Raw genomic sequence first — 13169 nt, 5'->3', positions numbered from 1 at the left:
GTGTAATTTCAAAATCTTGAAATATCTATTTTTCTGAAGGCTCGCAAACAAACACCTTTCCTGATGAAATCAAAGCGTTAAGAAGCAGCAGGTTGATTTATGTGAGAGTTCAACTTTTTCCGCAGTAAATGCTTAGATTCGATGCAGTTTAGTCTAGGACAAAAGGATGATACCCTGAATGGTAAAGATTTAAGGAAAAAATTGAAAGGGAATAGTGTTAGGGCATAGGGAATAAAATCAAGGCAAAATTTAATTTTTTTGTTGTAGCAAAATTTGTTTAAGTAATTGGAAATTTTTGAGCGGCTTTATCAATGAGAGTTATAGATTCAAAATGATAGACGAATAGACCATAGAAGAAAGTAGCAAAGGTGTTGAAAAAAGCTAGGAGCATTTTTGAATAGAAGCTTGACCACATACTGAAATTTTTGACCCTCTCCAATCAACTGTATCGAAGAAGAAATACGGAATAGAGCCGGCACTTTGTTCTGCGAGGCAGTTGATTATGAATGGTTCGACTGCCATGAGGATGAGACTGAGTCGATTTGGGGTCATTTTTTAATTTCTCAAACCCTGGGGTCTAAAAAGCTTTATTTTGGTCCAAAACTCATCCATGATTTTTTGCAGAATTTTTAAGTAATGTTTACATGAGTAAATTTTAACTTTTAGTTTTGTCAAGACTGTAACTTCGTAGTTTTTCGTAATCAAAATTTTTGGTTGCATTTTGTTTCATACGACGTAATGAAAGATCAGGCGAGATATGTTATATGACAAATATTTCAGAAACACATGAATATTGAATTGAAATTTAAATTTTGATCACTCACTCGGTTGCTGAGTGCAAATCAACTTTGTATAGAAATTTTTCGAACCAGAAATCTTATTTCCACGTTAGTTAGTTTTCACCAAACACCGGAAAACTAGGAGACAATAATGGAGCGTGATTAAATTATGTACAGATCCACGCACTTGTACAATTTCAGCTCTCTTTAATATCATCATGAGCTTCTCGTACATAATTATCATATCAACAGCATTTGACAGTGAAAACACAGTTATTTTTGGCATTCCTCGTGAACTTCCTGCAGCTGCCCATCCGTGAAAATTATATCAGCTATCAAAATTCGGCTTCATTCCATTTGTTGCCGACGTATCTGTTTATAGCCTCTGAATTCAAACGAATTCAGTACCAAGCTTGTAGTGCTTGGGCAAAAAAAGAACTTCCAGCAACATCGGTATGTAGCGGGTGGGCGACCTTATCATGATTGCAGCGCTGCCTCCTACACAAAAAAGGGGAGGGGCTTTTCTCTTCAAACCTTCCTGGGGCATTCCCATATAACTTCGTGTATTTAGTGGCGAAGGTATACTAAAGAAGCTTGTTTATCTTTACTAAAAAAAACAATGATACCTCCGTTTTTTTCTTTAATTTTTTGTGTCACAGATTGGTTTCAAAACATCACTCTGTTATCGAATGAACGGAGCTCGAATTAACTTTACATAGGTGTTTTTATTTTTAGCTTTCGTTTTAGATTAAATTTACATTGAAATAAGAAAAAAAGCCATGAAAATGTTTTTGAGTTTGAACGAGGTACACTTAATGATGGTAGTTGCTTCTTCTGACATGTTTTTCCCCGTATAGAAATGGAAATAGATCTCCATTTGCCAGTTAAGCAGCAACCATTTGTCAGGCTGCTGTCGGAAAGAGTTCAACTTTCCTACCCTCCAATCCCTCCAGACTGGATTACAAACTGAAAACAGCAATGAATTCTCATACTGATGCAGGTTGTCCAGGAGACAGCTGTCATGTCCCAGTGCCGAAGGGTCGAGAAATCATCACTCTCAAAAGTTATGCTTTTTCTAGGCAGTCAGCCGTTTACCTTGTTATGAAAATAAATCAAATAGAATCAGATTCCAAACGCCTTCGTGTTGATCTCTGAGTTATTTTTCCTTCGTTCATTTTTCAATTGAAATAATTAAAAAGTGTAAACTCAAACCGTCCCTCCTAGGCAACCTCCTTATGAGTAAAAAAAACTCCTTATGAGTTTTTTTTTACTTCAACCTCCAGGTTCCAAACCGGAATGGGCATTTCGACGGTAGCTTGAAAGGTTTTTCTCGACCTTTGTTCACGCTCCTGGCAAATTCTTGCGTCTTGTAACTCCAGTGTCCCGAAAAATAAGAAAAAAAATGAACCTTTCTTGTGAATTGAATTTGCAACTTTCGAGAAGACAAAACACGGTTTCTAAATATTTTCTTTTTTCTTTTGTTTCCAACAGACATTGCTGAGCAACATCAAAGCGCCGGACGCGGAAAGCAAATCCACCATCATGGCCATCAATTTGATCCAGCAGTTCCTGTATTTCGAGTTGAGGAACTCGAATCGGGTCCGGAAATGGTTCCATCGGAAACTCTCGCTGGAGTTAGATGAGCTGATCAGCAAAACCACTATCGGGAAACTTTTCGACAAGCTGTCGGTAAGTCTAAACTATTTTTAATCACGAAAAAAGAGTATATTTAAGTATTTAAGAACAAATGCATCACTTTGCTTTGTGAATATCTTTTGAATGCATGTATGAAAATTGATAAAATTTTAGTGAAGCTGCCTAGTACTGAAATGTGGACATGTGCAAATTTTTGTGACTTTCTGTCAAGTGGTTTTTAAGATAGCGTCTAATGAAGAAGTGTTTCGACTTCAATTTTTGTTTTTTTTTTGTTTTTTTTTCTGGGATTTTCATCCTGTAGGATGATTCATCCCTAAACTCCAATTTTTGGGCACCATGTGCGTCATTTGTAATATATACTATACTATGATCCATCCTTTTTTCAAATCAAGGCTTCTGTTTCCTAAAGTCGCATTTGGAGGCAGTCTTCTTAGTTTATTTATCCAATCATCGTGTAAATCGTTATGAAACACTGACTGATTTGTAGCTTCCACAAATCATCAGCTTCCTCCAAATCCTTATTTTTTTATTTTTTTTCTCTTCGCTTATCTCCGGAACATCCAGGCGAGACATGTCAATGAAAAGTTTCTGTCTGGAAACCTTCCATGTACTCGCTAAAGAGTTTGTTTCGCTGTCCATTAAGAATTTTTTCAAAATATCTCCCTCTTAGCGGTCGAAATACTATGTACACAATTTGGTCACTGTATTTTGTTAATATTACCAGATGTCAGCATTTTAACCCTGTAGAAAAGAAGTAAGATCTGTTTATAAGTCAGCTGGACAAACCAGTCAGAAAAGTTGACGTTTTTTTATTCCCCTCAAGGGGAAATAAGGGCATAATATCCACCTTAAGCAAAATGCTTATTTAACCATAGAAAGCAGCTATAATATGTGAGTTGCATGATTGATTCGTGTCCAGACACTAAAATAGTCTATTTCCTAATTGACTGAATCTTGAAAAGTAGATGAAAACGTTTAAAAATGCCTTATACATTTTTTTTTGCCGTAAGCTGAAAACCAGTCATTCTTTTTAGCAGGCCCAAGCCCAAATGGAAGGTGTCGGAGAGATAATCAGTGGCCCAATCGTCAGATGTAGGAACTAGTCAAGCTGTAGCTCTTTAATTCAGTTGACTACATCGAGTTGAATTCACTGCTAGATTATACGGCAGGAAACGCTCATCGTGCCCCGATTGATAGTGCTCTGTTCACCCCCAGTCAACAAATTTAAGTAAAAACGCATTTGAAAATTGATTAAAGTGAAAAATCAAAAATTTAATGATGGTAAAAATTGAGAAACAACATGAATATAATGTTGCAGTGCGTATATTATAGATCAAGACGATTTTAATGTCATAAAAGCTTAATTCGTGGTGCTCAAAAATTATAATATTTTCGTAACTTGAGAACCTAGATGGGTTTTCCAAATATTTCTGTAATGATGTCAAGAATATTTCTTTTTTTGGTTAAAAATTAATACTAAAAGAAGTACGAAACAGAAAAGAGAAGTGCTTATTATGCCCCGGGTGCTCGTTATGCCCTTATCTCCCCTCTTGATGGTTTTGGACTGTGCTTGATAAAACCTTTCACATTCCTTAACATCATGGTATCAATAATTTCATTTAAATTTAAGCTCACTGTTAGATCCTGTAGGACTCCTTAAATGTTTACGAATAGTTGATAATCAGCTGTTTTTTGGGCCTTCCGCTGGAATTTCCTTGGCGATCCTGTCCAAAAAATTTGATCTATGGGCATCTGTATTGAACGTTATCTTAAAACAGCTTTTCAGAATGTCACCAAACTTTGTACATGTACACACAACATGAGTCGGATAGGATCGTTTTGTCTCCGTGAAATAAAACTTAAGTACACCTGAGACAAGGTTTACCTGAAATAGTAGCCATTTGCCTCCTTGTTGAATAAGCACACTGAACTTTTTCAAACAATTTCTGGCCAAACTTTTGTCTAAATACAATTCAACATGTGCAACCCATTTCAAAGTACATTTTTTGAACAGTGTTGTGGCTGAAACTTGATTTAGTTTCATGTTTTGAATTATCATTACAGAACACTGACAAAAGATTGCACACATTAGTATGTGAAATTTCACACATCTTGGAAATAAGTAGACCAACACATCAAATGTGTGAAGGTACTACTGCACATTAATGTAAAACACCGCTTAATGAAACGAAATGTGAGCATTTCACTCATTATGCAAAAAGCGTTGAAAACGAGAAAATGTGAGAAATATACATAGATTCACGGGTCATATGTGTAAAATTAAGCAATATGAGCTCCGGAGGGTCACAATTTCAGTTTTTGATTCGAATCAAAATGAAAAATTTAAGACATTGGTTGATTTTCAAAGTATTTTATTTACACTAAGTTTAATATCCGATTTGGTGCGCATCTTTTGGTAGGAAAACCATCTTTAAAATATCTCGATACATTCCAGAAAATGTTCCTCCAAGCGGCTGGTGACAGATTCCTCAAAGCAGGATCTGAAAAATGCAAATGAAATTAACACCGCTTGACGTCTTTTGGTTTAAAATGCTAGTAACTTACCATAATTCCATAAAAAAATCTTGGCCGCAAAATTTCTTCAACTGGTTTTGACTTTTCTTCCAGTTTGTAAACTAAAGGATGGGCTTTAATAACATAATATGTTATTTCTCCCACTTATACAGTGAGCGAAATAAGAATAGCACCACTATGTGTTTTGCTTGTTAAAATATGAATGATTGAAAATTACAAGAATTTTCTTCCACAGTTTGTTCTGAATTGTTTAACGGATAAATCAAGCATAAGTTTACTTTTTTGGACGTAGCAATTGGCGTTGAGGACCAAAAATGTGAAAAAGGGTTGTTAAATAAGAATAGGACCACTTGAGTTTTTCAACAAAAACAAGATTATTTTAAAAAATTTACTGTGTAAAAGTGAATAATAATGCTTTAACGAGTTATTTGAATAGATAACTGCCTTTTAAGGAGTTTTCCAGAATTCCAAAGGTTTTCACAGGTTTTAAAAGGGTGTTTTAAGAGATGCTCCTCTAGCGTGAAGAAATTTGATATTTGAGCTGTAATTCTTTACCAAACTACTTACTTTCTTCATTAAAATAACGTGAAATGATGAAATAAACATTCGGTATTAATTTTAAATCAGAAAAAAATAGGTTGGAAACCAAAAACTTTGATTTGGTTCAGAAATACCACACTTTCTCCAGTTTCAAGTCGTAGATGGCTGCACTATCTTGCAGTTAAAACCAAATTTTCCCATCACAGTTTTGTGGAAGTTCACGCTGCAAAAAGCTTTTTCGGATTTGCAAAAGAATCACCAGCACAAAAACGTACAACCGTCAAAATTCCTGCTCATCTCAACTTCCGATTCAATTGTAAATCATACCAATGATACTGCTAGCCGTCTGGTTCATCAAGCTCCATCGCAAAGTATAACTATATTCTGATAATCGGTCCAAAAAATTAACTTTTAGTGACCTTGATGCAATTCTTATTTTTTTCGGATTTAGTGATCTTAGAATTTCCAAAGGGTTCACACGGTACATGTATTTATTTCTTGACCAAAATCATCCAGCACTCCTTAATTAATCCCGGATATTCGAAAATGGGTATGAATTTGGTTAAATGGCAAGATAGTGCTGCCATCTATGACTTAAAACAAGAGAAAAAGTGTTTGACTATTTAAGACTGTTTATTTAAGCTATTTAAGAAGTGTTTGAATTTTAAGACTGTTTTTGGGTTCAAACTCAGCCTCAAATCTATATTTCATCATTTTGTATCATACTTAACATCCATAAGTGAAGAAATCAAGCAGTTTGATAAAGTTTTATAGCTCAAATATCAAATTCCTTAACGCTAGAGGAGCATCTAGCAAAATCTCCTTTTAATACCTTTGAAAACCTTAGGAATTCTGGAAAACTCCTTAAAAGGCAGTTATTAGCATTATTAGCATTATTATTCACTTTTACACAGTAAATTTTTTAAAATAATCTTGTTTTGGTTGAAAAACTCAAGTGGTGCTATTCTTATTTCGCACCCCTTTTTCACATTTTTGGTCCTCAGCGCCAATTGCTACGTTAAAAAAAAGTAAACTTATGCTTGATTTATCCGTTAAGCAATTCAGAACAAACTGTGGAAGAAAATTTTTGTAATTTTCAATCATTCATATTTTAACAAGCAAAACACATAGTGGTGCTATTCTTATTTCGCTCACTGTACCTAGTTAAATCTGCACTTTGAGTGGCTGACACCTCTTACTTCCTTCCTTCTGCTACTATTTGGTCCATCGAAGTTAAAAAAAACTTAATTATTTTTGTGCCACCAAAATACGTTTTTACTGGAATGTCTGTTGGCAAAATCTACCAATACGAAGCAAAACCATCATGAGATCGAACTTCAAATATAATCGGTTAATTAAGATCGTAGGTTGCGAAATATACAGTACCGTTCTTAATTGTATAGAAATTGGAAACAAGCGCACTGTCACTTTGACTTTGAACTTCCATAACTTTTTATTCTGATGATATTTTTGATCAAATTTTTGCGTTAGATAGATCAATTATCACACTATTATATCAGAAAATTTGAGCTTTCTGGAATTTGTGTGGCCTGAGAAACAGTAATTCTACGAAAATCGGACTTTTTGGACTTTTCTCAATCAAACTGCAATATCTCTGAAACTACGCAACATTTTTTATTGAAAATTTGCACAGTATTTGTTGATAGCATGTCTGAATTTTTTGAAAGGTTCTATCGATGGGATCAAAAGTTACGCGAGGTGCAATATTTCAGGCATGAACCTTGAAATGTGATTTCTATAGAATTTTGGACGTTTATTTTCATAGGAAAATCACATTCTCTGTTTAACAACCAGTAAATCTTTTTCAGCCGAAAATTCACAACAATATTGCGAGATTCTGATTTAAAAACACAAATGGATCATTTATTCCATTTTTTCTTTTCTTCATTGCTTTTGCCAGACATTTTTTGTCTGATTGGTGGAGGAAACGATATTGTTCTCATGAATTGTCCAAAATTCTATAGAAATCGCATGGGTGGTAAGGAACTGGATTAGGTACAATTGCTGAAGTGAAAAAGTGGAAATTTGGCTGAATCATAAAAATTTTAAGATTCCCTTGAGTTCTTATTTTAAAAAAAGGGGATTAAAGGGAATCTTGCGATTGCTTTGATGCTTTGATTCAGTAGAATTATTCAACCAAGTATGCTCACAAACAATACATATTAGAGAGAAAATGAAGAGCGGTGACCAAAAAAATAAGATCATCACTTTTAGCGAAATTTCCGTTACTTTATCGCAGCCTGATTTTGCCTATTTTTGCCTGATTTTTATTTCACCAGTTCCCTGATTTTGAAAAAAAAAATGTTGGCAACCCTGGATGGAAGGATGCTTATTCTCAAATTCTCACCTTTGAACTTCAATCAACTCTCTCGTTCAAGTTCTCTCGATGAGCTTTGCATATTGCCAGTCTACAATTTAACCGTTAAAGAATACATCGATTCAGAATTATTATGTATAAAATAAATATATAATAATTCCGCATTTTTTCTCCCACTTTATTTAACGCATAGTTTTCATATTTTTCTATTTCACTTCCAATATTCCCTGCACAAAGTTTTGGTTTCGAAAACTGTTGTTTTTTTTACAGGAACAGAGTCTTGGCAATTGAGGTGATGCCACATTTTCAACAATTACCGTCCAATTTCAACGCTTAGCGTATTTTGTTAAGTGTTTGAAAAACTTATAATAAACATTAATGAAAATAATATTTTAAACAACCTACAATACGGCTTCAAAGTAGGCTGTAGTACACTGATAGCTATGTGTGAACTGATTGATCCTGTCAAAGAAAATCTAGACACGAAAAAAGTAGTTGGAGAATTGTTTCGAGACTTGAAAAAAGCCTTCGATACTTCAGATTACGAAATCCTACTCAAAAAACTTGATCGGTATGTAACATGTACATGATCTTGTTGACAACTTTAAATACTTGGGGTTGACACTAGACGCAACACAGGAGACTAAGTATTCACAACATAATCAAAAAAACATCGTCTTTGAATGGTATTCTTTGGATAGTTAAAAATTTTGCTGAACATGATGCTTCTTCTAAAATTTTACTTTGCATTTATTCAGCCTAACATAAATTTAAAATCTGCTGATGAGTGTTAATGAAAAAAAAAATATTTTTCTCTAGTTTTTTTTTCTTGATTTTTGTTGAGTAATTCTTGGATTTTGACAAAATTTTCCCGGATTATTGGGCGACAATTTCGAAATCAAATGCCCAGATTTTGCCGTGCTGAAAAAATTCTGGCAACCTCACCCTACAACAGTTTTCCAAAGCGCCAACAGCCGTAGCTCTTTCAAACCTCAACATAGTTAACCAAATCATCTTTCCAGTTTTCTTTTGCGTTTTATTAATAATTTTATTTTTAATTTGTTTATTTAAACTTATTAGTAAAACCCTTATTTTTATATTTGTTATGTTTTTTAGAGATCATAGTTTAATTTTTTGTTTTTGTTTAGTAAAAAGCATCACTGCAATTTATTAATAATTTTATTTTTATTCTTTTAATTTTAATTTAGTAGTTAAATCTTTATTTTTAATATTTCTTATGTTTCCTTTAAGAAATTATAGCTTATTTTTGTTGTTTTTGTTTAATGAAATGGATCACTTAAAAAAAATTTTGTTCCACTGAGATTCATGTACAAATTTGATTCATTGAATCGTGCAATTTCCCCGCACAATGTAATTTGTGCGAAGAAAAATGTGCAGGACATTTCAGCGATCTGCACTTAATTTTTCACTTATTAAAAATTTAATAAAAATTTCAAAATGTACTAAGCTTTAGGTACTGGGCATTATTGAAGCTACATTCTTATTTCGAATTTCGTTTTCGTTCATTAAATTGAAAGAAATAAATCATCACAGATTGTGTGGCAACAGTTGAGAAAACATAACAAGTTTATGATGGTGGTTGCAAACTTAAAAGTAACGACGGTGATAAAAATCCAGCCCACATGTGGATTTATTGAAAACTCTCTAAAGGTAGTCGAAGTGTGCTTCAATTTTATTTATTTTAATGAGACAGGCTGTATATGTAATACAGTTTAGAGTCGGTTGCATCAAAAACACGTGTTCGTAAAATGGCCTAATGGTTTTAGTTTAAGATTGCCAGATTACCCGGTTATATCCGCGTTTGCCTGGATATTTTATATGAAAATTTGGGAACAGTTTGGCCCGGCCCGGATACATTGATTTTATTGAAAAATGCCCAGATTAAGCCCGAATTTATTCACTTAATTTGGCAAATCAAACAAAAAAAAACAAACTGTGTTGTAAAATTTTATTATTTATGCTTTAAAATTAAATTTTTAAGCAAGTGTCATGTAAATAATCATGAGAGGTTTTTTAAGAGCCTTAAATACGGTTTTAAATCTGTCGATAAATGTTGATGAAAAAATATATTTAAAAAAAAATTCTTGTTTTTTTAATAAGTTATTTCTGGTCGTCAATGTAAAAAAAATGCTCCTATCTTCTAATATTGTATAGCACTCGAATTTTCCAGAAAGATGTCTGTTTCAGAATGTGCTCTGGAGCGTAAAAGGTGCTTCACTATCTCTTTTCATTGAATTTTTTTTCACAAAAATCAGTCCACCAAAAGTAATGTTTTTCTAGAAGACAATCTAAATAGGTACCTTATTTTCTCTTATTTCTTTCATCTTTTCGCGACCGAATGCTCCACCCAGATTCGGGATCTCGATTTGGGCAGCCAGTTTCCGGAGATAAAAAACTTTCGACTGCACAACTGCGAGCTGCACCCGGACGAGGGCCACATCGAGAGCCTGGATGTGCTGCTGGATTTGCATTACGAGGGTAACTTTAGACTCTCGATTGATGCCGATATGGTGCTCTGCAAGAAAGGATTCCTTTCGGTGAAAGGTTCGTTGATTCTAGACACACACACACTCTCAAGCACATTGGAAATTTTCGATTGATGTTGATTGAACGGTTTTCTTCCAGTACGACAAGTTTCCGGAATTGCCCGGCTCCAGTTCACCAGGAAACCTTACACTCACTGGTCCTTGAGCTTCATCGGGGATCCGAAAGTGGATCTGGAAGTTCAATCGCAGTTCCAGGGACGGCAAATTCAATCGAACGTCTCCAGCTTGATATCGAATCAAATTCGGAAAGCGATCCGGCGGAAACACACTTTGCCAAACTACAAGCTAAGGTAAGTGATTTGCCGCAACTTTGAAACGAATGTTGTTTGCTGTTTTTTCAAGTATTTCGTAAAATTTTCAATCATTAAATCCATTTTTTTAAATCTTTTAATAACAGACAGTCTGCACAGTTAGCTTGCATCTGTTTTAGATTTTTGGGAGTCTGGATTTGAATTTAAATCTTTTGAAAACAACAATGAACTGATTTGTTGATCAAAACTGAAAGTTTCACGTAAAAAATTGAAACTGTTTAATCTATTTTGCAAATCTTACATTTTCGTGCAGGAATTTGAATCATATTTAAATTCATTCTAATTAACCAATAACAAAAAGCTTATCAAACTTTGGAGATTAAGATTTAAAAAATCAAGTTACGAAAAAATTGTAGGCACTCTCTAAACATTTTAGAAAAAGTGAAAAAATTTAAGTAGTTTTTAAAATTCTTCATTTAACGGAAATCATTGCCATTTTTACGAATTTCACAGTACTACAAAACTTACATTTTACCATGGATATTTAAGGACTCTAACGGGTTTTTTCAGATTCAGGGGTAAAACTTGAACAACAAATAAACTGTGTTCAAAGGTCTTGTACATATTTATTACAAACTTAGTTTTACAGATGGAAGACTCTGATACAAGTTGCAACTTTCCGTGAACTTTTCTAAGAGCGCTTATGCCTTTGGTTTAGTGTTTGCATGAGTTTTCGATTTATGTCTACCCACTCGATTAAATATTGAAGTCTTGAAAAAGGGGGCTATTTAATAGTCAAAGTCAGAACGTTAGCTGGTCCTATGCAAATTCAATTTATCAAAACCATTTATATTGAAAGCCTTAATTTTCAAATTTTTGTGGAACGTTATTGTTTTGAAGTTTTGCAAATTTGAAGCTAGAACTTAAAAGTATTATTTTGAAACTTATTTGTTCTTAGGATGATAAATTGGTAAAGTTATTGTTCTGATGTATGTTTTTTCGTCCACCAACTTATAATTGGCTTAAGATTTCTGTATTTTAATATTTTATTTCAAATGGATTTTCCTTTTGCGGACATGTATTTGAATGCACTTAGAATATTGTTCAAGTGGCAAAAAGGATTTAGAATCAGGATTTCAGGAATCAGGAATCCAGATCAGAATCGGGAATCTGGATTAGGATCAGGAACAATATAGAAAACCGAATCACAAAATATGTAAATTCAGAGATTAGGTTCCGATATTCTGGATCTGGATTTGAATCTGAGATCAGCATCCACAATCAAGAAACAGGATCAGGACCAAGAATTTAGGATCAAGATCCCAGATCAAGATCCAGGATTAGAACAAAGAATTGAAAGTCGAGATCAAGTTCTCAGAATCCAGGATAATAGTCATAATCTAGAATCCAGGAGCAGCATTAGCATCTGCACACCATCAAGAATTCAAAATCAGGATTCCCAATCCGATTCCGGTATCTGGATTCAAAATCAGAACTCGACATAAATATCTATGTTGGATTCAAGATTAAGAATCAGAACCCAGGATTTTGGATCTGGAAGAAACATTCAATATCAGGGATCAGGATCAGGATCAGGATTCAAGATCAAAGATCTGGATAAGGATATGATGAAAATCCAGGGTCACGATCAGATTGCAATGTAGCTAGAATTGGGATTTGGCCCCGGAACAAGATCAGCATAAGGATCCGGGCATGGTCGTACTCTACACTATATTTTTTTTATTCTTTATCAAATTTTGATGATAGAGTCAGGTTGATCGATAGTAATGAACGTGACTCAGAACTCATGTCAAAACCTCGAAAACTAATCCCAGGCTCAGAAATCAGCTATAGTTTTTCAAAATATTGATAGTTATTCATTTCTGAATAAAATATTTCAAATAAGATTTAAATCATTTCAGAGATTCTGGTTTCTTTTAATCAAAATCGAAATTGTATTTGTGATTTCATATTTTGGATTGTATACCCAGTTTAGGATTCCTGATTTTCGGTTCGAATCATCTTTAAAAATGGAATTAAAAAGCTGTATTTGAAATCGTCGTTTAAATTTGGTTTTGTATTTCCATCAAAATTTTATCCATGATTTCGAAGCTCATGCGCATTTTTTACATTTAGTTAATGTTTTTCCGAATATGAACAAAAAACTTAGAATTCATTCTGATTTTTTTCTTTTTTTCCGGCATTTTCATTTTCTCTGATAATTCATCCCTAGAAATCATTCTGAGTTTTTGTTTCATATTCAGATTTCAAGTTCATGAATTTTATTCTTGCGCAAAATTAAAACATAACACATGACAAATCTTCAAAATGGCAATATCGATCCATCACTAGAAATTTTTATTTTGAATTTAGAATTGCAAGTTGGATTAGAAATACATAACTGAAATAAAGAATAATCATTGAAACCCAACACATCCAAATTATAGTTATAGATTCATGATTGAGGGCTCTGAAACTGGTTTTAATTATTGGCTTATATTTT

The 13169-nt window shown here is 33.6% G+C and overlaps 1 protein-coding gene across 5 annotated transcripts in view; it reads left to right on the top strand.

Annotated features, from left to right (window-relative positions):
* LOC129756294 (PDZ domain-containing protein 8) overlaps nucleotides 1-13169 on the top strand; it is a 109539-nt gene that overhangs the window by 74873 nt on the left and 21497 nt on the right. For all 5 annotated transcript variants that reach the window (XR_008739436.1, XM_055753120.1, XM_055753121.1 and 2 more), the window contains 3 exons: nucleotides 2271-2468; nucleotides 10221-10413; nucleotides 10495-10705. Coding sequence is in view for 4 of the 5 variants with exons in the window: in XM_055753120.1 (XP_055609095.1) it covers nucleotides 2271-2468; nucleotides 10221-10413; nucleotides 10495-10705 (602 nt within the window). In the remaining variant the exon portion in view is untranslated. The remainder of the gene's footprint in view (nucleotides 1-2270; nucleotides 2469-10220; nucleotides 10414-10494; nucleotides 10706-13169) is intronic.

The sequence above is a fragment of the Uranotaenia lowii genome, chromosome 3 (assembly GCF_029784155.1).
Source record: "Uranotaenia lowii strain MFRU-FL chromosome 3, ASM2978415v1, whole genome shotgun sequence".
NCBI classification, from domain to species: domain Eukaryota; kingdom Metazoa; phylum Arthropoda; class Insecta; order Diptera; family Culicidae; genus Uranotaenia; species Uranotaenia lowii.
This window is presented reverse-complemented; position numbering and strand designations above follow the sequence as displayed.